The 25,331-nt window shown below is 41.6% G+C and overlaps 1 protein-coding gene and 1 long non-coding RNA gene across 2 annotated transcripts; one reads left to right on the plus strand and one right to left on the minus strand.

Annotated features, from left to right (window-relative positions):
• Positions 1–381: 381 nt before the first annotated feature.
• On the minus strand, positions 382–4,661 carry LOC311064243. Its single transcript, XR_014602696.1, has 3 exons — positions 4,521–4,661; positions 2,272–2,358; positions 382–1,084 (listed from the first exon to the last, which is right to left on the minus strand). It is a non-coding gene; the product is annotated as an uncharacterized lncRNA (long non-coding RNA).
• An 8,127-nt stretch (positions 4,662–12,788) lies between these two features.
• On the plus strand, positions 12,789–25,331 carry LOC311065077 (transmembrane protein 50B). Its single transcript, XM_084085285.1, has 7 exons — positions 12,789–12,850; positions 14,500–14,752; positions 17,091–17,203; positions 17,376–17,443; positions 17,584–17,676; positions 18,871–18,928; positions 19,055–25,331. Exons 2-7 carry the CDS (start codon positions 14,654–14,656, stop codon positions 19,098–19,100), a joined length of 477 nt encoding a protein of 158 aa, XP_083941411.1. The 5' UTR covers positions 12,789–12,850; positions 14,500–14,653; the 3' UTR covers positions 19,101–25,331.

Consider the following 25,331-nt stretch of genomic DNA (forward strand, 5'->3'; position numbering starts at 1 on the left):
TCATTTATCCATCTGTAACTCTGATAATGTACAAAGCACATTTGTACACTCTCAGTTAATTATTAAATTAATACTCAGGATTACTGTTAGGGAAAACAAAAGGACACCATGGGAACCATGAAAACCAACTAGGGAAAATGTCTGTAATTACACTTTTAACTCATAGAACAACTGGTTGATAGGGCTGCCTGCAACTATTGCTTATTTTCTTAGTGATTATTCTATCGTAGTAGAATAATAAGAATATAGAAAACCAAAAAGAATAAAGAGAAATACATTAATTTATCTTTTTATTTACACCTGTAATAGTGTGATCTGACAATAAAATTGATTTAGATTCTGGTGATTGCCACCCCAAATGACCAGACATTTATATTGACATAGAATTCAAAGAAAATGTTTTTTTTATTGAAATTCATACATTGAACCAAAAACGAGATGCGTGAATGCATGAATGAATAGATAATAGAACAGTTGTAATCAGCGGATGTGATCAGGTCTGATCAGTTCCTCTCTTGGGGAATTGATGGTCAAACTTTCATAGTTCTGCTGCTCCAACGTTCCTCTGGCTTCCATTAGATACCTGAGAGAGCTGGATACACACACGTCACAGGAGGGGACAATTGTGTATGTGTGAGTATGTGTAAGCCTTTATGGGGGGGTAGTTTATATGTGGTATGTGCACAGAGTTTGATTTTGACGCAGATTCATGTAGTAGAAGGACCTTGGGGCTATGCTCACCATGCTGCAGTAGCAGTATGTGCACTGAATAAAAACAGGACTGTTCATGTATGTTCTTCTGAGCTTTCAGTCCAACCTGTGTGTGTGTGTGTGTGTGTGTGTGTGTGTGTGTGTGTGTGTGTGTGTGTGTGTGTGTGTGTGTGTGTGTGTGTGTGTGTGTGTGTGTGTGTGTGTGTGTGTGTGTGTGTGTGTGTGTGTGTGTGTGTGTCATTCCAGCTCTCAGTCTAGGCTCAGGATCCACACTGGGAGACCTCCAGTCTGTCGTCTGGCTTAGACGGCATTTGTTCAGAACTGAACCCCTCAGACTCCACACCTCTCTCCTTCATATTTCCCTCCTTCATCCCTGTACAGACAGACAGACAGACAGAGTGAGACAGACATTATTAGACAGTGCATTGTACAGTTTCCTGTTGTCCACACCGCACGCGCGCGCGCACACACACACACACACACACACACACACACACACACACACACACACACACACACACACACACACACACACACACACACACACACACACACACACACACACACACACACACACACACACACACACACACACGCTATTGTCACGAAATGTAGGGCGTGTTCTCTCTTACTAATAGTACTCTGAGTTCAGTAATATATCCATGAGAAACATTAGCTTTACAACCAACCTGTCATTCTGGAGTTCTGAGTATAGGCAGAATATTGACATATTGTTCTGTGGTGAAGTCAAGTAGGAGGGAAGTGTGGGGATATGCTGCATAATGTCCTCGCTATAATTCATATGAAAGGTGGAAAGCCCTCAAGCGGAAGCAGGGTTTCCACTGAAGCCAGGTTTGATTAAATGCAGCCGAGATGAGTGTCTCAAATGCTGTATTTGTATTTTCGAGTAGTTTTATATAAATCTACACAATATCCAACTTCCCCATTTCCAGCAAGCTACAGTGGTTACCCATTTCCTTCTAAGCCCTTGAAAATTCCTGTTTATTTTGGTTACACAGTGTCCTGTGTGTAGGAGGTTCAGACAGGTGTGTAATAATAATAATAGTAATAATAATAAAGCTCAAAGTGCTTTACAGAGCCAGAATAAAGCACAAGTGCTTTACAGACAAAGTACAAATAATCTAACAATAAAGCAAAAAAAGAAAAGTAAAAGCATAAAACAATGTTAAAATAATAGCAAAAAACGCAGTGAATCAGGCAAAAACAGTGAGGGCATGAATAACACAGAGATTTAAAAATCAACTAAAAGCAAGAATAAAGAAATAGGTCTTGAGCTGTGCTTTAAGCTATCCAGAGAGGCTGCCTGTCTTAGGTGTAATGAGAGTTTATTCCACGCCGTCGGCCCGTAGAAGCAGTACAGTAGGTGGAGCAGAAGTATGTTGTATCTGATCTTCAAGACGGCTTCATAGTATTCTAGTAGTATTTATCACTATTAATGGACAGGTTTCATGATGTCTTGTCTTCCAGGTTGAGGCTCTGTGGGAACGTCTATCTGTCTGACTCTGACCAGGTCATATGATGCAGCGGTTGGTTTCTCACCTTTGACCTGGTCACATGATGCAGGTTTCTCCGGGTGGTCTCCTCCTGAGATTGCAGCCCGGATCTTCTGCCCCACGTAAGTGCAGGCTTACTCAGAATAAAGATAAGCAAAAGTAAAATATACAGTACCATATGCAATATTATATAATGTGAACTATAGAGTATAGAGACTGGTGAACTGAAGCATATGTTCAGATCATCAAGGAGTATTGAACAAGGAGAGGTCAGATACATCACGTTCTAGGCACCGGGAGGAGGCAAACTGGAGCTGCACGTGCCATGCAATGTATTTAAGTGGGCTAAATGAGGCCTAAATGAAATGAAGTGGTCTAAATGAGGGCTGCGTGGACAAGCATATGAATTAACTATATACCTGTATATATTTCTATTATTGCTACCTTTGTCAATAATTTGATCAGGGAAATAAAAGACATACACGTTTCCTGATGCACACTTAATTGTATTGAGGTATCTAAAGAACACAGATGACTATGGAATGACTAGAATTGTAGCGTTTTGCCAATTATTTGGGGGGCCACTTGCAGTATCCTCATGGCCCACAGGTTGAGAATCAATGCACTAGTCCACCTGGCTCTCATTGATGTCAATGCATTCCATCAAACTTTCAACTGCTGTTTGCCTCCCAGTGCCTGCCCTAGCCTAGGACATGACGTATTATAAGACCTCTCCTTGTTCAAAATGCTTCTTGAGTGTCACGAGGACAGCGGTTCTGATCCAACATTCTGTACATTCCACAAAGCACAAGACAAGAAACTGTCAACACACCCTTCATGCATTTTATCCTACGTCTATCATGTGTTAGTGCTGCCAGCAAATCTCTTTTGAATGTTAACCAAATTGAGGCTGAACATAGCATGAGGTATGAGGCATGAGGTCTGGGATATTTCACTTTCAAACATATTTGGGGTCATTTTAACGTGTACTCTGGCTTTTGTGAGCACCCAGGGCCGTTTTTAAGTTGCTTGATTCAGTATTTAGATATTTGATATACGTACGGCACCCCTCCTATACAAACCCATTGTAACTTTGAAATCCATTTGAACCATGTTAGATTCATTTAAAACACCGTCCTTGGTTCTGGTGACTTTTTTTTGGTAAAATGAATAATGATAATTATTATTATTATTAAATAAATGAAAAAAGTAATTGAAAAAACACAGTCTCCTCACACATTAGAAAGACAATATCAGTCACCAGAACCAAGGAGTCAGGACGGGTGTTTTCAATGAATGAATCTATCATGGTTTAAATTGAGTTTGAAGTTACAATGGGTTTGTATTGGAAGGAGGCGTGTCTGATAAAATAAACATCTAAATCTAAATCTAAATATCTAAATACTGAATCAAGCAACTTAAAAATTGCCTGGGGTATTCACAAAAGCCTGAGTAGACGTTAAAATGACCGCAAACATGTTATCAGTGCAAAAGTTGTTCAGCAAGTACACACAAAAAACATCTGTAATTATTTATTGAGGCAGAGAGGGAGACACAAGGAAGAAATATCTGGTGGGATTATTATCATGATTATTATTAAAAGATAAATAATAGTATTCCCTTAAACGTACAGTTTTTCTATAATATTTTATTTGGGTACATGAAAACTGTGACCAAACAACACATAACCACAGAAACATCCAGCTACTATTTATTTATTTAGATGTCACTTCTTTCGCTCTCTCCAAACATTTTAACAACCATTGACTTTATTTTTCAAGAGCTTTAAACTCATCTGTCATTCATATCCAGAATGAAGCATACCAGTGCAGGCACAGTCAGACCTGTCAAGATATGCTGAGTCATTCCTTCAATACAAACTGTCTCTTTGTTTTTATCTTTATTTTTCACTGCAACTCAACTGTAGTTTTAATACAGTTGAGAATTCAGAAATATGTGGTTCTTATCCTATTGATCCTGAAATCTAAGTCCAAAAGACCGAATACAATTACCTTACAGTAACCCCTGCTGACTGGGATCCCCCAGGGCTCTATACTTAGCTCCCCTCCTTGTTCCCTCTACACCAAATGTCTTAGCTGAAAATAGCACATTTAGAAGCTCATGTTGTGTTGAGAACTTGCGACACCTTGTGACAATGACGAGTTTGTAGATCTGCTATTTTCGAATATTCGCCCCAGAAGGGTCACTATAGGGTGCAAGTTGGCTAAACAAGTAGGTCAACAAATTGTGCAAAACACAACTTAGTGACTGAATTGATCAAATATAAAGGCTTACCGTTGATGATCAGTCACACCATTTCACACAGATTGAAGTACCAGAGCAGGTTAAAACCCTGGTTTATTAGTTAAGGTTTAGGAGAAAAATCGTTTGTGTCTGACTCTATTTGTGGAAGCTCCCAAGTGCCTTCAACAGTTGCTTCACTTCTTCAAAAACAAAGTTAACCCCTCCCCATGACAACCTGACCACCCCCCCTGACAACGTGACCGCTCCCCCAGACAACCTGACCACTCCCCCTGACAACCTGCTTTATGGGATGTTTGACCTGTGTTGTAGATAGTGAGCTCACTGAAGTGGGTGTATGACAGGCAGGTTTCTGTGGTATTTTGTTATGAATGAAGACAGACAAATAATACGTAATGAGGCTGTCAGCATGCCAATGTACATTTTGCCATCTCATCCTGACTGAATGATAAATTACCATCTGTGCAATGAACACAACATAAAAAGAAATCTAAATGAAGTATGGGGAACTATGATGTTCAGCACAGTGTATTAATCTGTTGTTGACCAAAAGTGTAACAGTTAATCAAACTAATCCATGGCTTAAGTGGTTGAAGGTAGGGTAGCCTAAGTGAGCCTAAAAGGTTTTTCATTAAAAAGTTAAAGCACTATATTGTGATTGATGGGATAGGTTTTTGAGGCACCATCTATTTCATAATAAAAAGGGTTTGCTGTGGAGTAATGAGCAACCCACGGAAAAATAAAACACAGACAGCCATGGTTGTATAATGATGAGAACCAGACGAGGTTGACAGTATGTATAAGGTGAAAAGTATTCTCTGACGAGGTTCAGAATCAAAGAGAGTTTTAAACCATTCTTATCAGTAAGGGTAACCAGGGCAACGTACCATGGTTTCACAAAACTTAGCTGTCATCATTTGTTATTTACAAAGATGATACAAGTAGTTTATACATGAATGGCACCAAACTATCTTCATCTGCGCTGACAGTGCCGGCCCTGAGCAATTTGGGTGCCCTAGGCAAGATTTTACCTGCCTGCCTAGGACCTCTGAAAGTCTTATGTCAAAGAAATGTGAGTTACGTGCCATGCTGACAGTATTGTGCATGTTGTCGTTGCCATTTACATGGGTGGCTATTGCATGTGCGTGCATGCCCATGTACAGTATGTTATACTGTACTGTACCATTGCAATTAATGAACAGGATTCTGTTTGGGATGAACGCAGCACGCTTTATATTATCTGGAATGCATCCTTCTAGCAATAAAGGTCTTAATATCTTTACCTTACTTTATCTTTATCACCATCACATACTGCAGCTCATGGCTCTAGCTGACTCTAATGAAACAGTTTATTAATCTTAACTGTGCGTGTTTCTTGTAAAGTGGTTTTTCACACTGAATTCACACACACCCACTAATGTTTGTAAACAAGAAATCTGTCTATACTGTACATCCTCTCTGTGGCATCTGTTGCCACAGAGAGTGAAAAACCGAGAAGGTAAAAATCCTTAAAGTTAATTTAACTCTGATTCTGCCACACTGTTGAAACTGAAAGCAGAGCAGTCTGGATTCACATGGCTGGGCGAAACCAAAAACGAAAGAGAGGGGTGCATGCATTGATGGGGCGCACCTAACTTTTAGTTTTTTAAATACTTAAAACGTACAAATTCGAGACTTTTTACTGCCTGGGGTCGACGTCAGCAAGGGGATGCGGTCGCAACGGGTTCCTAACGCCAAATCAAATGGGTTCAGAACTGAGCCAAGTCTCCTGAGGAGGCGCGTCTGAAGCCTGTCCTGGACAGGGGTCATCGGACGAAAAACAGATGATGATGATGTGTTCTATGGAATAATACAAATATGTATTTTTCATTTTTCATTTTTTTTTTTTTTAAACAAATCTTGGCTTGGTGGGTTTCCCCCCAGCCTCATGGTGCCCTAGGCAATTGCTTACTCTGCCTACTGGAAGTAGCCTGGTAAACCCTCCCTCCGGAAATCTCATTTCCAAACGGAAATGAGATTTCCGGAGGGAGGGTTTACCAGGCTATACTGGAAGGGCAAATCTGATGAATTAGGCTTAATCAGGCGCTGCCATGGCAACCAGAGTTTACACCGACCCAAAGTCATGTAAAACAATTCTTCTCATCTACATTGTTTTACATACCGAGTCAGGCAACAACAAGTTACGGACGGCTACTGCAAAAGGTTTATCAAACACAGTGACCTGTGAACTGTAGTTTCACTCACATCACAAAGCTCCTTCTGCCAAAGGGCAGGAAAGGCTCTGCACGTGGACACAGTTACAATCATATTGACATTATATCAATAACTTGACATGATTGAGTTAGGCATGCTAAAATATGATATGATGGTATAATTCATAAAATAGATAGTTTTTCAGACCTATCAGTGATAGTAATCATTGCTCTAGAGTGTTTGTTCAGTAGGCATTGATCTACCCATCTCTCCAGGCTCCAGCTCTTTAATAAACAAACAAGAAATGATGACGCAGTCATATTAATACCAGGTTGCTTTCTCCAGCGTCCCCGCACGGAACCAAATGGACCCGTAGTCCTGTAGGCTGTACCCTTTCGCTCGCGGAGTAACAAATCGCTGTTGGAGGCGGCGCTGTGTGTGTGTGTATGAGGAGTCAAGTCAACAGTTTGTTTGGTGGCGACGACGACCACACAGTTTTTTTTTATAGTTTCTTTGGTGGCGACGAACATGGATCGTTTTGGTTATAAGCCCACTTGTTTCTATGATGAAAGAGCAAGTTAAAATGTGAATATCTTTTTTGTCTGCTCCGAGGACGCTATTGGTAAATGAGTTTCGGTTTGTTTTCAGTGGGAAGCGAGAGCACAGACAGTAAATCCCGCCCACTACATTTGATTGGGTAAAGCGCGGCCTGCTTCCTGATCTGAAGGCACGCCCACTTGTAGGCCAGTGCGTACACGTTATGACGAACCCCCCCGACAGATTCAAGCGGAGAGCAGAATTAGTCCGGGAGTCAAAGGGTGATTTTTGGCTGAACGTGGTTTCGTCTGTAAAAGTTTTTTTCTCAACTGATTCTTGCTGCTGGGGGTCCCCTCTTAAGGATTCAAGAGGGTGCCCAGTGAAATCCCTTGGGCATTTTTTATTATTAACCCCTTAATGCCTAAAACACTAAAAATTCACCCAAAATAGACTTCTATGGTATTTCATGCAAAATACTTGATCTAAATGCTTAAATTTGGTTTCTACAGTGTGTATCCATGTAAGTGGATGTGTACAGTGCATTAGATTTAATATGTATTTAATATTAACCCCTTCCTGCCCAGAACAACATAATCTTTAAACTGTGATATTGTACATGCACAGAAATCAAATCAAATCAAATGCATTAGATCTGCTTTCTACAATAGTGGAACTTGTTTCCTTTTGGATGAATGCACATTAACCCTTTCAGGCCTTCCATCTTGAGCATCCTGCACAAAAATATCTACAGAACATATTCCCCTGGGGGGGAAAAAGAAAAGAAAAAAACATTTAAAAAAAATATATATATATATTCCCCCAGCCCTAAGCCACCACTGCCTCAACTTGTCCGCCCCAATAACCACGCGAGCCACCTTCCGGATAACCATGTCATTGGACAACCGAGTCGGAAGACTCGGCGGGCCTGGGCTGCAGAGACAACCGAGCGGAGCTGCAAGAGGCCGATGCCGCCATCGGAATTGCTTGAGTAGAGGATCCCGTTGCTAGACGATTGATGGAAGCGGAACCACTCCCTCACTCTGACCCGGATAGCCTTGTCTACATCCCTCAAGGGTGTGGGGGCGGTGCCTATGTGATCCGCGGCGTAAAGAACCCTCGGTAGGGCAAAGCGGTTCAACAGATCAAACTTCATTCAGGGATCGAGGGGGGCCCTGCCGATCCTGTCACTCCACGCGGAGATCGAGGCTTCGCAGGCCAGAGCCGAAAAAACGCCAAGCGGGCTCACTCTGAGGCCGAGATATTTCTCGTAACCAGCAGGATCGATCAGTTGCAACCGCTCACCGTCAAAGGCCCAATCGGTGTTAACATTGTAGGTGAGCCGGCCGCCCTTCTTTTCGATAAAGAACCCATGACACTTACCGGCGTTAACCCGCATGCCGGTAAGTTGGCAGAAAGCCCCCAGAATGTTCAAGTTTCTCCGCATGCCTTCCCTTGAGTCACTAAACAATGCTAGATCGTCAGCAAACACCATCGCCACCACGGAGACATCCCCGAAGGAGAATCCCCGCCCTTCGCGTTCGATAGTGGTGATTAATGGATCAACCACTAGATTGAAAAGTAGGGGAGACAGGGAGTCACCCTGTTTCACACCCACCTTCATTTCAATGTCTGGTGTTGTCCCTCCCCCACACCTGACCCTCGTCGTACATCCATTGTAGCCCGCAAAGATTACGTCCGCCATGTGCCGGTCTAGACCCCGCCCCTCCAGCAAACGCTTTTTGGAAATCGATGAACACTACGCCCAAAGGTTTGCCCTGCCCCTTACTGTGCTTTAACGTTGACTCGAGTAACATCAAGTTCTCCGAGCAGCCAGACGAGGGAATGAACCCCCGCTGTCGAGGGTGTAAGGGGTAGGCGGCTCTCATTCGCCCGTCGAGGATACGGGAAAAGAGACCGATAATCACCGAGGCGATGGTAATGGGCCTCCAGTTGCCAAGTAGGACTAGCTTGGCGGGGTCATCACTTTTAGGGATAAGCGTCGTACGGCACCGCTTCAGGCACTGGGGGACATAGCCAGCGACCAACCACGACGAGTAGATGTGCGCGAGTTGCGAGCCGTCAGGGTCCCATAGTAGCAACTCAGAACGAGTGATACCGTCGGGGCCGGCCGCTTTGCCATTCTGCATGCGCTGGAGACAAGAGTGAACCTCTTCACCCGAGATCAAATCGCCGAGGACAGTATTGTCAGCCCCACCGAAGGAACTGAAATGGCCCAGTCCAAGAAACGGTCGCTCTAGTCCCCAAGCATTTTGGTAGAAACGATGTATTCCATGCATGGGTATCGGACACCCGATAACATTGTCCCCGTCTAGGACAGTTTTGGCTAACCGCTTCCTATCAGAGTGGTACAGCCGCCTCAGAAACACCCGGCGGTGAAACCTTTGCAGGCGACTGCCCCTTCTGCCAGGCACTTCTCCACTTATCTCTCTCTGGCGACGCAACTGTTTCGGCGGAGACCCCAGGCTACTAATTAGCCAGTTAGCTTTGGCTTCAATGGATCGCACCGAACACTCTTCAATCTTCAAAAAGAGGTCGGAGTCTTCCCCCAGTCTGACCCCATCAATACCCGCGTCTTCTACAAGACGTCGAAGCGCCTGTTTCATCAACGCGGGCTGTAACGGAATCGTGTCAGGACATTTCAGCCCTTGGACGAGTGTTTCATCATCCAGCACGACTGGGGGACGACCGCCTCTCGCACGGTCAGCCTTTTCAAGGCTACAAGCCTTACCCCTCACCTGCTCCTCCGTCCTCCCCCGCCCCAGGTCTTTAGCCACGGACTTCCACGACCAGGTATCTCTGGGACGGTTCATAAGAACTCGTAGCTCGTTGACCTCCTCCACGGTCCAACGCCGGTGCTTACGCCCCCGAACCTGCTGTCTCCCACGTCCCGGGTTCTCGCTTGGCATGTTCAGTTATTTGTGTCTGCTTAGCATGTGATTGGTCCGGCCGGCACGTGAGAGGGCCCTGAACGAACAGAGCCCACAGGAAAAGTTAACCAACGCGCGGCGCTGGTCCACGATAACCGGTTTGCACCGGGCAAAGTGGCACCGCACCGCACGCGGGTTAGAGCTCTCCCAGGTATCATTTACAGCATTTGTACCTTACCGTCAAATCATGGTGTCTGGACGCAAAAAGCGGAACTAGTGAAAGGACACCGACGATAGGTACGCCACAAAGAACACATGCCCTATCAAACGGGATAGGGATAGACAGGACACGGGGGAGTTGACCGGAGCCGGCCGCGGAATCTCGGAGGTATAGTCTCCCGGCGGCGTGCACTGCGACGGTCACCACTTCCTCCTTTGCCCCCTAGCCAGGTCGACGGCATGTTGCGGGGGATCGGCCTCCGTGGCCCGGTACGCAGCTGTTTGGTCGGTCGCCGGAGTACGCGACGCAAGCAGGGTTTGAGAAACGGAGTCTCCGGAGAGCGCCTTTGCGCCCCCGCCGCATACGGATCTCCTCGCCGAGCCCCGTGATGGGGCTCGAGGCGAGGCCGACAGCGGGGGCCCTCAGGCGGTCCGTGGCAGGGCAACTTGGTCAGACGGTGCGTCTCGGTCTCGCTAGGCCGGGGTCGGCCGCGGAGGAGTGCGGAGGACAGGCCACCGAGGCCTCTCCGCACGTGCCTGGTTGGGCCCGCAGGCTGCAAGCAGCGTCCGTTGATGGGCATCTTCCACCAGCATGAGACCCAGTGAAATTTGGATGGGAAAAAGACATAACTAACAGGTCACTGAGCCCAACCACTCTACCTGAAGGTTGCAAACCTGCCCCAGACTACATTTTGCAAATGATTAAATGTGGCTGCAAAACTGACAACCCATGCAATTCCAAAAAATGCAGCTGCAGAGTACATGGTTTGTCATGCACATTGTCCTGTCACTGTTATGTTGTAGGATGCTCAAGACAGTTTTAGATAGGATTCTTTCCTTTTTCTTTTATAAATTCCTTTAAACTTTTGTCTCCGTCTCTGATTCTGGTGTCTCAGGAAAATGTGGTTAGTTTGGTATCATTGGACCTTAACATGGGATATGCTGTATATGACCACTTCCACATAAACATTATTCATTTCTTATACCGCTAATTTGAAGCATTTGAATTGATTTACTGTGCATAACATGTCATAAATCAAAATTTTTAATGGATGTTGGTGCTTCGGGTGTGAAGGAGTTAATATCTATGAAATGTTCTAATGTGAAATCAAAAAACAAAATTTTACACATCCACGTCCATTGCATAAAATGCCATAAAAAACGTTTTTTGTTTTGGGCATTTAAGGGTTAATGACTAAAAGATGGTTGCCCTCAAAGGGTTAATATGCATTCATCCAAAAGGAAACATGACCAGTTCCACTATTAGACTTAATAGAAAGCAGATCTGATGGATTTGATTTGATTTATACATGTTCTATTTCACAATATCACAGTTTAAAGATTAAGTTGTTCTGGGAATGAAGGGGTTAATATTTAAAAGTTTACAAATATTGAATCTAATGCACTGTACACATCCACTTACATGGATACACACTGTAGAAAGCAAATTTTAAGCAATTAGATCAAGTATTTTGCATGAAATACCATAGAAGTCTATTTTGGGTGATTTTTTTGTGTTTTGGGCATTAAGGGGTTAATAATAAAAAATGCCCAAGGGATTTCACCGGGCACCCTCTTGAATCCTTAAGAGGGGACCCCCAGCAGCAAGAATCAGTTGAGAAAAAAACTTTTACCGACGAAACCACGTTAAGCCCCATGACTCCCGGACTAAATCTGTTCTTGAGAGATTAAGCGAGACCTGACAGCTCAGGTTTCATTGAGCGCATACTGATTCTTATCAGTTTGACGTTGTCTGTTAAGGGGTCTATAGAATATAGAGCTATTCAACACTTATTTTAACAAAAATACATCCTACCTTTAATACTACAAATGCTAATATACTGCTTTGGTTAAAGTATTCAATAGAAGAGTTTGCAAACTGTTAATAAAGTATTCAATCAATACATTTATTTGTATCTGAATTAACCATAGAGTTAAAGGAATTAACTCGGTGTGATCCGGTTTAGAGCTCGCTACGGTACACGCGCACGCACACGCTGTTTCCGTATCCGCTTTAGACCGGATCAGCAACCTGCAAAGTGACTTGATCCCATCCCTGAGTCGGACAGCAGTGAGACGCTGTGATTGTCCACTGTCCACGCCCCCAGCCAGCCACAACACGCTACTAGCAGTGTTGCCATGTCGGCTTAATATAAGCGACTTTGGGCTTCTTTGTAATAATTGGTAGTTGCGGGTTGCAGTTTTTTGGGCTTGTTTCTAAAGTGTACTTGCTTACTTGCTTCCAAAAACATGTATTATTATTTAAGCCAGTGGTTCTCAAATATTTTCATGAACATGTTTTGTGCCAGGTAGCATTTGTGTTGTTAGAATGTTTCAAAAATATCCAAATATTCCTCATTTTATTGCAAGAGCTTGCAATAGCGGATCTACAAGCTCACACCGCGTCGCATCGGCTAGTTTTCTGGTTCTAGACCTGGTTGCTTATTTCTCTCACAAAATATGGCAACACTGCTAGCTGGTTGGTTAGCGTCTAATGCTTGATGAAAGTGAAAGCATTATATGCAGGTGAGACTGCAAAATGTTATTATTTACGTGTTTAATGCAAGTGGGGGTGAGTGAAGATAGTCGTTCTCTCATCGTGAGGATTATTATACCATATTATTATATTATACCTGACCAGGTATCGTTTGATTTGTCTGAACTTAAGATTGATGCTACTGAAGCTAACGGTTGCTAACATTAGCTTTTATTTAGCCTTGATACAAGTCATATCAAGGCTAGATCCAAGGCTAGCTTTAATTAGTTCTAGTTGTCCTCTAGACTAATGAAGAGTCATTCTTTGGTAATGAATGTCAGGAGTGGAGCAGTGGACATGTTAGTCATTGCTGTTTTTCTTTCTTTCTTTCTTTCTTTTCTACTGAGCAATGGTATTGTTAACCAGTTGTATAAAGTAAGTACTGTACTTAAGTAAAATCTTGAGGTATGTTTTACTTTACTGGAGTATTTCCAGTTTTCATTATTTTTTACCTCTACTCCAGTACTCACACTCCACATCTCAGAGGCACATATAGTTTTACTCCACTACAATTATTCTCTATACATATCGTCCATTTGAAAATAGCTCACAATTGTAGATCTGCTATTTTCTAAAGATTTTTTTATACATTTTATACACTTGAAAACCTGTGAAATGGGACATTCTGCACAATGAGTACTTTCTCATGTTGGTACTTTAAGTACATTTTTTGATACCAATACTTTTGTACTTTTACTTTACTTTATTCAAGTAAACTTTGAATTCTGGACTTTAACTTGTAGTGTAGGAGTATTTCTACATTGCAGTACTGATACTTTTACATAAGTAAAACATTTGAGTACTTTTTCCACCACTGTTGTTAAGTAACTAGCAGTAAGTGTTTATGGTTCACCTACACGTTAGTGTTGTTATCATTACATTCTGTTAATGAGTCCAGTCTGTTATCTGAATAGATGTTTTATGCCAATCCTGTTCAGTGTGTACTTGTTAGATTTCTACATACAGTAGGTTTGCCGCAAAATGTTAATTGTAACCAAAAGTAACCATATGGACCTGCGTAACATTTACAGTTAAATGAACAGTGAGTGTATTTTACTGCCAGTGTGTACTCATCCCGAATAACATAAGTTGCATTAGGATGTGTTCCCACTGGCCGCCTGTTATGAAGAAAAAGTGCTGCCTGGATCTGTTTTTATGCTGAAAATGAAAAAAGGGGAAGAAAGGGGTGTATCATGCAATACATATTTTGTACACTGTCATTGCTGACACAATCTAGAGAGAGCCTCAGCTTGGACCAGTGGTTCTGTATACATCGGTATATTAGTGAATTTTGTCTTAATACTTTGGCCTATATCACCATGGCCATGTCGAATATCTAGAGGATACAATACAATAGGATACAATTAACATGTTGCAGAGCATTGAGCCAGGAATCTAGAGACAGCAGACACAACTTTGATCAGCTGATAAAATCAAATCAACATTTGAAAGCGCTCCGCTTGGCCAACGAAAAAAAATAAAAATCTGAATTTATACTGTATACTTAGTTCAGGGCTCTATACTCTGCCTGTTCCTGTTTTCGCGCTACACTAAATATCTACGGCCAAAATCGATTGTTGTTTCTTTATTGATTTAAATCAATTTGTTCAATTAACTGTTAATTATTTTGTCTTCACAGGTACTGATTTTAAAGTGACTCCCCAGGCAGCCTGTATCTATCTAGACGGCACCAGAGCACTCCAGCGTCCGCACAGACACGGGAGGAACCAGGAGGGGAACGAGGGCTGCTGGTCACCTGCCAGTGGAGGAGGTTCTGAGAAGAAGAGTGCAGGATGGCCGGCTTCCTGGACAACTTCCGCTGGCCCGAGTGTGAATGCATCGACTGGGGGGAGAGGAGGAACACCGTGGCCTCCATCTCCTCAGGAGTTCTGGTCAGTGGAGAGAGAAAGGGAGTGAAAGAGAGAGAAAAGGAGTGAGAGAGAGAGAGTGAGTGAGTACAAATGTTGAACATTTTTCGTTTTCATGTTCAGGACCCCAAATTAATATGTATTTGGCCGTGGACCCCCATCTGAAAATAGTTTGTGCCAGGCACCCCCACACAAGATATGTGTTGTTAAAATGATACTTTTTTTCCTTTTTTTTTTCTTTTTTTTTATGTTTCAAAGTGCAAAGCTTGTAGATCAACTATTTGCAAATAGTCAATGTATATAGGGTTGAAGTGGTTAAAACTGATCCTGATTGGGGAAAACTCATTTTGCTGGGAACCCCCTGGAACCCTGTCAAGGACCCCTGGGTGGGTCCGGGGACCACTGCTGGGGGTGCCTCTGCTTTGCACTTTATTACATTACACCCTAAGCACACATGAGTCATGTTATAGGAGAGCGGTAAATAGAAACCTGTATTAATTTAATAGCACCCATATTCTTTGCCTTTAATTACATGGCCAAAATAGGGACACCAGGTTGAAAGTGGTTAGAAATCGGGACTCATCGGCTGCGTAATTGCTGTTACCAATGTCAGATGGGTTCTGTAAAAACAGCAATTGTATACCTCAATAAGCAGGAATAAAATGTATTCTGGAGATGATATAAAAAAAACTCAGAGAGAGAAATGCATAGATTGATGTAGCAGTCTTCTACATACTGAATATGGCGACTACCAATAATAGCTGACTAAGCTGAACCTTGCTCACGAATCATATTACATTTTGATTGGGGGAAAAAAGAGAAGAGAGCAGAAAGTATGCATGTATGAAATTGGAAACCGTGCACAGAATTAAACACCGTTCTGCAAACGGTTTAGTCTTCTTTTTTGCAGCACTACAAGCTGCAGTCCCCTCACTACCAGCCTGTGCTCATGTCCTAACCAAGGATTACCAAACCTTTCCATGCCAAGAACCCCAAATAGCCATAGCCTCTGGCTCTGACTTTTGTGTGCCTATTGTGAAATGGCTTTAAAAAATGTTTAACTGATCTACAAGCTCACAACGCGTTGCATCATGAATGTTGTGAGCTTGTAGATCTACTATTCATGCTATTTTTGAAAATTAGTTTAAAAAAATGATATATTCTTTTATGAGTTCTTTTTTTTTGTGTCAAAAATGTCCTCTCCTTTCCATTTGATCCATCCCCCTGGCTGCCCCCTTGGAGAACGTGGCCCCCACTTTGAAAGCCACTGTCCTAGACTAGCAAAAATAATGACTAGGCGCCCACATCCCCTACTCACAATCTTTTCACACACTTAAAGAAGAGCTATAATTTGCCTTCATCATAAAAAACAACAACCCAGGGAGCAATTTTGAAGTCATAGAAATTTACACAATGTGTTGTCCCTCTCAGAAAACAAACGGGTGGATGAGGCTATTATAGCGGCAGCAATCACAGAGCTCTCCAGAGGCCTCAATTATCTCAGCAGAATGCGTCGGCACTTGTTTGCCAGCTTGTTGTTTCGTTGTGATCGTCGTGGGGAATGAATAGTGTCCATGGAGAAGGCTTTTATCTGTTTCCCCAGACAGAGGTGTTGATGAGGTATGATATAGCACAGATGGCGCTGTTTATCGAATGTGTGCAGTTTTGTTAGTTTTTTAATCTGAGAAGTCACCCAGGAGCCTCTGGGCTTTATCTTCATAAGAGGTGCTCCACGTTTCTGCTTTTCTCCCTTTGTCTGTGTGGGAAGAAAAAATGGAGTGTGTGCAGTCTAGCAGGAGCGTGTTGATGTGCACATTGGAGTCACGTGCTGAAAATAACACGTAAATAAAAAAATCTACAAGCTCACGGCTATTTTCGGCACACAACACCGCCGCGCAACAAAGTATATGAATGAATGAATGTTTTATTTCTGGTCTGGACAATTTCTTGACCCATCCCACACGGGATTATCAGACACATCAATTTTAAAACAAAAACAAAATAAACATTCCAGTGTATACCCAACCAGCAAATCATAATACAGCCTGAACAAGCCGCATACAGTACATACGTTCATATATTCCTGCACATAAACATTTATGAAAATTAATCTATTATAAGTCACCCTTCTCCTCCTATCCCACACTTTATAAAGATATTCTGAAAATGCAAAAACATGAAGAAAAAGAAATTCAATTAAATAATATAATATAAATCAGGTTTAATGTTGGTTACAAGTTTGTACTCTATATGTATGTTATATAAGTGTGTGTGGATGTGTTTGTATATGGGTTGGTGTGTGTGTGTGCTGCGTGTGTCAACAGATGTGTGTTTCCGTAGCTGATGTTGGATTGTCTGTTAGTTCTTTACAGGCTGGTGGATCATGATCGATGCTGCAGTCAGCTATCCCAGTCAGGAACAGATGAACCACGCCTTCCACACCTGTGGTGTCTTCTCCACCATCGCATTCTTCATGTAAGCAATCATCTCACACGTGTGTGTGTGTGTGTGTGTGTGTGTGACTGAATTATTATTATTACTACCACATTAAGGTGTCAAAAAAGTTATTAACGTTATTATAACAAAAAATACATGTTTTTGATGGATTTTAACCTAAACTCTGTTTTTAATGTTTTTTTATGCTCAGGATCAATGCTGTGTCTAACGGTCAGGTGAGAGGTGACACATATGGCGAGGGCTGCCTTGGGAGAACAGGTGTGTGTTTTTGTGTGTGTGTCTACATGTGTGCACGTAGAGTTTTATAATGTTTATCAATTATATTATTTTATAATGTTAAGTTAGTGTACTGTTCTAGTACCAGGTGTAACGTCCTGGTCTGTGTCTCTGTCCAATAGGAGCCCGTCTCTGGCTGTTCATTGGTTTCATGATGATGTTTGGATCTCTCATCGCTTCCATCTGGATTCTGTTCGGTGGCTACGTGGTGCCAAGTGAGTCAAGGCTGATATATACTCAGGCATGCAAACTTGTCGCCTTTCGTCGAAAATCGCAGTTTTGAATCCAAAATAACGACCCACACAGATCCCTCACTACTACCGATGGCACAGTACACCCCATGCTGTACAATCCATGACCAATTTTCGTCCAGACGCCAATCGACGTCCCGGCACCAGCTTAGTTTGTTGTTCTTTGTCTACTGTCCTTGATTTTCCTTGTCTGTCTCTCTGTCTGTCTGTCTGTCTGGTTTATCAGCAGGCAGATGAGATGAGTTGTAATCTGTCTCGTAATGAATGTAAATGCTCCTATACAGAGCTATAATCTTAAAATAGTCTCAGTTCAGTATCAGTTAACCTCAGCTTTCAGCCTCTCAATTTCCTGGGAAGGAAGCATTTCTCTGCGACCAATACTCCTCTAAGTCCTGTATTACTGCTGAGAAAAAACTCCATGTTCTTTCTTACTCTTATTACCCTTCTCTCCAGCTGGGAAAGGGGATGTGTTTGAGGCTGCAACTGTCGCTTATCATCCTATTATATAGTCGATTACTTTTTAGATTAATCAAAACATTCAGGAAGTGCATTTTTTTTCATCAACTAAATTCATTCATCTGATTAACCACTTAATCCCTATTTTATACTTTGCCTTGCAAAAATAGCAAACTGTTTTTGAAAATTGATTATTTCATTGAAATAGATGTTTGTTATTATAATTAGGGGTGTGCCGATATATCGTCCCGCGATATATCGCGATACGTTTTCGCGACGATATGTATCGTTTTGGAAAAAAAAAATATCGTTTTGAAAAAAAAAAAAAAAAAAATTTTTTTTACACCAATCAAAATAATCAGGCATGCAAACAGCCCCGAGGTGAAAAGGGTGACAACATGTTGTTTTTTTTTCGGGTCAGGTGTCACACTATTGCCCTATTTGGATTCAAAACGGCTGAAAAGCTACAAGTTTGCATGTCTGAATAATGCAAAAACAGAATTATTTGTTTGCATTTCCTTTTTTTTCTCCCCCATTTATTTTCATAATAAAAAAAGTGCGTATCGTATCGTATCGAAATCGTATCGAAGTTGTGAGCCAAATATCGTATCGTATCGTTTCGTGAAATTAGTGTATCGGCACACCCCTAATTATAATCGATTTTTTTGTGTTTACTTTTGTGTTATGTGATGTGTTTTGCAGAGAAGGAAGTGGCTCCAGGTCTGGCTGTGTTCTTTCAGAATGCTTTCATCTTCTTCAGGTGAGTAAGAAATGAACACATACTGAAACATGTGACTTTGATCAACAAAGTCACGTAACAGTCTTTCCTCCAAACACCATGTGTCAATTACACTGTATCGCTTTCTCTCTCTCTCTCTCTCTGCAGCACGCTCGTGTATAAATTTGGACGAACCGAAGACCTATGGGGTTAGAGTGGCCATGCTCCCTGAGGCATATCAATTCATCCATTACACACACACACACACACACACACACACACACACACAGACACACACACACACACACACACACACGCAGACGCAGACACAGACACACAGGCACACACACACACACACACACACACACACACACACACACAGGCACACATTGTCTATAACCTCATTGAAAACCCAACAACACAAACACACACACACTAGTGATGTCTCAGCCAGCATACACAATATTATTATACCTTTATACTGTTGTAGGGCTGCACAGTATTGACAAACTATATCATATTGCAACACTACAGCTAAGTGCTGTGGTTGAGATCTGTCATGTGACTCATGTGGATGAAGATTTCTCCACGCTCGGTGATCTAAAAATGTTTTTGGTTGGCCCGCAACAGCAGGCCAGCCCTCTAAAAGCCAATGTCCGCGACTGATGAAGTTACACCATTGGTCGCCCGGCCGAGTGTTGGAGGTTCCTATTGGTCATTAGGAACCTCCAACAGCCTGATTTGCAAAAATGATAGTCTTCATTTACACCTGCAGGGGTCTTCAGCTAGGGCTGGGAATCAAATAACTCAATATTTATGTCAATATTGTGATAATAATCTTATTGTAACCATATTCTCAGTGCATCGCGATGCATAGTGAGCTTATAGATCATCAGTAAGGGTTAACAAAATATTTGACCATTTTATTATAACTGAGTATAAAATGGGGGAAAAAATAACACTTACGCCATCTTTTTTTATATAATATTCGCCATATTACCATATCTAGTCTCATATCACAGTATCGCTATAATATCTATACATTGCCCAGCCCTATCTTTAGGTAGGTCCTCAGAAGGTGAACGATGGTGTAACTTAATCACTCACCTCAGTGGAGTGGCACCACTTCCGCTATCTGTCCCGCAATATACCTATTAGGTTTTGACCTACAGTAATTATTTTTTTTCTTTTGACGAGGAGCATCAGAACACTACTTTTGGAGTTTGTCTGAAACCTTTCTTGTTCCATAAACATTGCAGCCTCTCGCAATATGGATATTATAATGTTCAATATGTTCTCATATATTGTGCTCTCTTGCTGTCATGTATCCTTCATGACTCGGATAGACTCAACCAAGTCTTCTACCAGGAGACCATTAGCTGTAGCAGTGTTAATCATGTAGCAGTCGTCTCTTATTCAAATGTTGGCTTCAGTTGTCTGGGTTCATTTACCTACTTTTACATCATACTGTCGTCACGCTCTCCTCCTAAAATATGGTTTAAATTGTGTATATATGGGTATGTATTATTTTTTCTAAATCCATATAAAGGCCCCAACACACCAAGAGCAACTTTAAACGTTATCCGCAAAGCCATCAGTCATGAGTCGCAGTTATGCTGTGTTCACACTAGCTTCGACAAAGCAACAGACAACAAAATGCACTTGTAATGCATTATAGACCTGACCGTAATAAACGCAATATAGTCTATAGTAGAACTGTCATTTTCAATGGAAGACAGTGACATGAAACTACAGAGTGATGCCTGACACTACAGAAAATAGTTGAGCTGGACTCAACTTTTGTCAACACTCCAATGACACAGTGAAGCATCAGTCAATCATGTTTTTATTTGACCTTTCAAACTCCCCTTCTCTCAACCCACAATTCCTGCTCCATTCCGTAAATGGAAGAAAACCCTCTGTGATATTTAGCCCTTTTTCCTTTATGCAGTGTGGTTTGAGCTACTTGGCAGCAATGTAGCTCACCATGTTTGGCTGTTGTGTAGCTTTTCGCCGCTTGTGTGAATGCAGCATGAGTCCTAACAAGTCAGCTTAGGTGTGTCAGGGCCTCAACAGGGAGCTCTTCATTTCAACACCATTTTATCTTTGATGCATGTTAAGTATTGGGTCATTTCATCCCCCATTTTTGCAGTTCAAATTGTCTAGGTTATCTTTACTGTGTAATCACACTGTAATGTCCCAGAAAGAAAAGATTCCACTTCAGTTAACCACTTTGACCCCAGTGTCCCTATTTTGGGCATGTCATAGGTGAAAATGTTCCAAAAATATTCACAAATCTAACAGATCTACAAGCTCACAACATGTTGCGATGTGTTGTGAGCTTGCAGATCGGCCAAATAGCAGATCTACAAGCTCACAACAAATTACGAGGGGTTGTGAGCTTATAGAGCTGCACATTTTTATTTACGACTTTGAATAGGGCTTTAGTCGTTAAACTATGACTACCTGCCCCTATAATTGTGTTGTTTTTGCTACTAGAATATATCATTTTCCTAGAAATGGGCTAATTTATTTGTAAATACATGTGGAAGTATTTGTGATTTAGAATGAGAAGAGCACACACATAAGGTCTTTTAGTTGTTCATTTTGTATTCTTTATTAAAGCTGAAACCCATAGCTTTCATGTCATGTACTACAGTGGTTCTCAACCTTTTCTGGATCAGGGCCCACTTGAAAATCTTGAAAGTGTTTGCGGCCCTCCCATCTAACCTCTTAACAAGTTAAGTGGTCAGATGGGTGGCCGCATGAATTTTCAGTTTATTTTAATGATCAATCGATTGTGTTCCCGTTTAGATCAATGGAACTAACATAGTATTTATCGCTATCACTATGAAAACGCATATTAACACATTGAGTGCCAAAAACGGTCCGGACCGTTTTTCATAATCCAAACGAGGTGTGCCAATGGGCAAAAAAAAAGAAAAAGAAAAAAAAAGTTTTCCTTCACAGCACCAGGAGATATGATTCTTCGAAGATTTAGACTCCAATCCACTTCCTGGTTAACTTATGACTTCAAAAGCCTGTATCTCGGCTCCTGTGTACTTTTCTTTTTTAGTATGTATTTTTGACTGTTTTCAACTGGCTGCAACTATGGAACGGATTACCGAATGTTTTTAATGTTTTTCCCCGGATTGTACGAGACCCCTGTGTGTGTAATGAGGGGATCACCGTGAGGACGGAGATCACTGAAAATATTTTGTGACTACTTGAAAAAGGTCCAAAAATGGTTAAAATTCCAGGCACTGGAGGTACCCTGTTTTGAAAAACCCCTGGCACTCAATATGTTAAATACCATGACATTTTCTTTTACATTATTTTTGTTATTAATGCTATTTTACATTAGAATGCCAGTTATTTGGGGACCCACTTGCAATATCCTCACGGCCCACCAGTGAGCCCCGGCCCACAGGTTGAGAATCGCTCTTGTACTACCTGGGATTTGAATCCGGGCAAGGGCCAACATTTCTACTATTGAGCTATAAGGGACAGAACGTCAATACCTCATATCAACCAGTAGTGGTCCTACCACAGGATCTAAATGTCTCAATAGAGGAAAAGGTAGACATTTTACTCACACAAAATAAGTTATGGATTTCAGCTTTAATGTCAGCTGTTGATTTGTGCACTGGAGTATATTGAACCTACTAGACTAGTGTTAGCAAATAGCAAGTTCTCTCTTAAGTCCAATTTGTATTCTGCTTAGTTTCTTATTTGTAGATTGCTCTGTTGTTCTGTCTCAGGTTGAAAATGGGTTTTCTTCTTTGTTTGTACATTTTTTTTCAAGGTCTTTCTTTGTCTTTAGACAGGAACAGTGGAGAGAGAAGGGATGATATTTGACGCAGGTCCTGGGTTTTTAAAACCCAAGACAAAAGTTATGTGTTCAATGCAACAAGTGGTTCGGCCACCAGGGTGCGCTGAAGAAATTGTTTTCCACTGAGTTGTAGGTCAGCCCTCATCTCAAGCTGCTGCTAGTATTTAGATCTTCAGCAACCAACAGGCCTTCCTGTAATATCCACTAGAAAAGGGAAAGATGGCAGATGCATGTTTTTAATCAACCCATACGGTATTATAACGGTAGAGATTTTAGCACGCAGCTTTTTCAAGCTATTGCTGTATTCAGCGTGCCTCCTATTTCCGTCCAGTAGACCAAGGGTTCCCAAACTTTTCAAGCCACGACCCCCCCCCCCCCCCCCTCCACCCTGACAAGCACTTGAAATTGTAGGCATTACTTTTAGTTTGACTCGGTTCCACAGATAAATATTGTGAAAATAGCCGAACTACAAGCGTGTAGATCGGCTATTTTCACAATGTTTGCCTCTTTCTTATGTAATATTTGATAATTTGGCGAATTTGGTATTAAAAAGGCCTTAAAAGTCATTTAATTGAAACTTTAGAAATGTGTAGATACCCTGTATACACTTATACTTTATGTTGGTTTGTTGAGAAAGCAATGTTGCACATTAAGCTAATCATCTGGGGACCCCCAAAATTATTTGGGGACCCCCCTGGGGTTCCCGACCCCCAGTTTTGGAACCACTGCTGTAGACTAGTGAGAAGCGTGAAACTTTCATGTGCTCACCCTGTGATAGAGTGAACAGAGAGTGACCATTAACCATTATTCGACCTGTCCCTATTTTGGGAGTCATTTTCAAATATTTTCAAAGTTTGCAGATCTGCAAGCTCACAACATGTCGCATCACAATGCGTTGTCGGGAGCTTGCACATCTGCTATTTTTTGCTATTCATTGTACAATAAAGTAAATAGGCGTATGGTGTAAGTAATATATTTTCTAGAACAAAGTTTTGTTAAAAGGTTAAAGTTCTATGTTCCAATATACAGTATAATTGAAAAAGTATAGAGTGTTCAATAACAGCGGTCTCCCTGTCTCTCCAATTTTTAGTAAACAGAAAATAAAATTTCAGGACACTAATTTCATCCAATCAGCAGAGAGTTCCCCACAATTAGACTTGTTTTTCCTGTATCCTGTGTGACTTCTCTCATTTGATTGGATTGATATTGATATTGAAATTGATATCCCGACTTGCAAATGTATTTTGTGTTTATTAAAGAGCTGGAGAGATGAGGAGACCCCGGTCACTGAACAAACAATATAGCAGCTAATGGAATATAGAGCTCTTTAACACTTACTTTAACAAAGAAATATCACTTACAAGCGCCTTCAATGGTTATTGTGCTCGCAGTGTTCAACTCTCACCAGTTTTTTTGTTTGTTAGGTTTTTTTGCTGCAACTCACCCACTCTGCAATCTGAAGTCACTGAAAGGAAACTAAAACAACAGTCCCTGTTGTTGAGATAATTATATGAAATACAGTGCGGGATAATAGTGCTTTGATTACCACCTCACGCACACCATGCTGAATCTGAACTCAGAAAAAAAAGGTGTCTGTGTCCCCTGAAACGGTTTCGTATGGACACCTTCAGTTGTCCTTTTCAAATGTGACAGCATAAACATTCTAAGTGTGTCCATGGAGTTCATTTCCTGTTGCAAGTGTTTGTGGATATCAGTAGCTGACAGGAAATAAACTTGGACATGGATTGTCATAGCATGCCGTTTCAAACAAGCCTGTGTCTGTAATTCTGTTGTCGCTGTCTGGTGGAAACCTTTATTTACCTTTTCAGGAAATGGAAAAAGAAAAAACTGTAGTTATTTAGTCACATCTTCTTAATATATCTCATTGGTTAAATGTGCATAAAACCCACACAGACTTAACCACTATCAACCTGGCGTCCCTGTTGTGTGCATGTCAGTAGTCAGAATGTATTGAAAGGGTAACTTGAGATGTAGCATCTCATTTTCAAAGCGGTCCTGAGCTTGCAGATTGGCTGTTGTTGCTACCCTTGTGTGACACTATCATACAAAGTATAAAAAGGGCATTAATTTATGAAAATAAATTAGATATGGAGCTACAAGGTTTGTGCCCGACAGCGACGATGTATTGTTTGTTTTTGTCTTTACAAAGGGAAGACAATTTCCAAAAGGATTGCATGAAGATGCTTGGAAAGGGATTTTGGTGTGAGCAGAATTTTTTAAAAGGGAAAAACAATTTTCTAAAGGCTTGCATGAAGATGCTTGGAAAGGGATTTTGGTGTGAGCAGAATTGGAAGCAGCACATTAAGTGTTAATGGGTCTAGAATACGATGTCAGTTTCTCTGCGCTCCCAGTGTCCTGTGTGTGAATGAAGTTATCAGCATGACAAGACACACCTACAGCCTCTTAGTGGAGATACAAGGGGATTAGGAGAAGTCATTTAATCCATGGACTGTTTTTTCTCTGCAGGCTTTTTGTAGGACTTGAGTCCTAATCCCCTTCTTGTTCACTCTCCTTTTTCCTGTTTTTGACTTTATGATGACCAAATGTTGAATACCTGTTATGTGATCCTCTGCAAATAAATTTGAGCTGGTA

The sequence above is a fragment of the Gymnoscopelus microlampas genome (assembly GCF_963454915.1).
Source record: "Gymnoscopelus microlampas genome assembly, chromosome: 17".
NCBI lineage: Eukaryota > Metazoa > Chordata > Actinopteri > Myctophiformes > Myctophidae > Gymnoscopelus > Gymnoscopelus microlampas.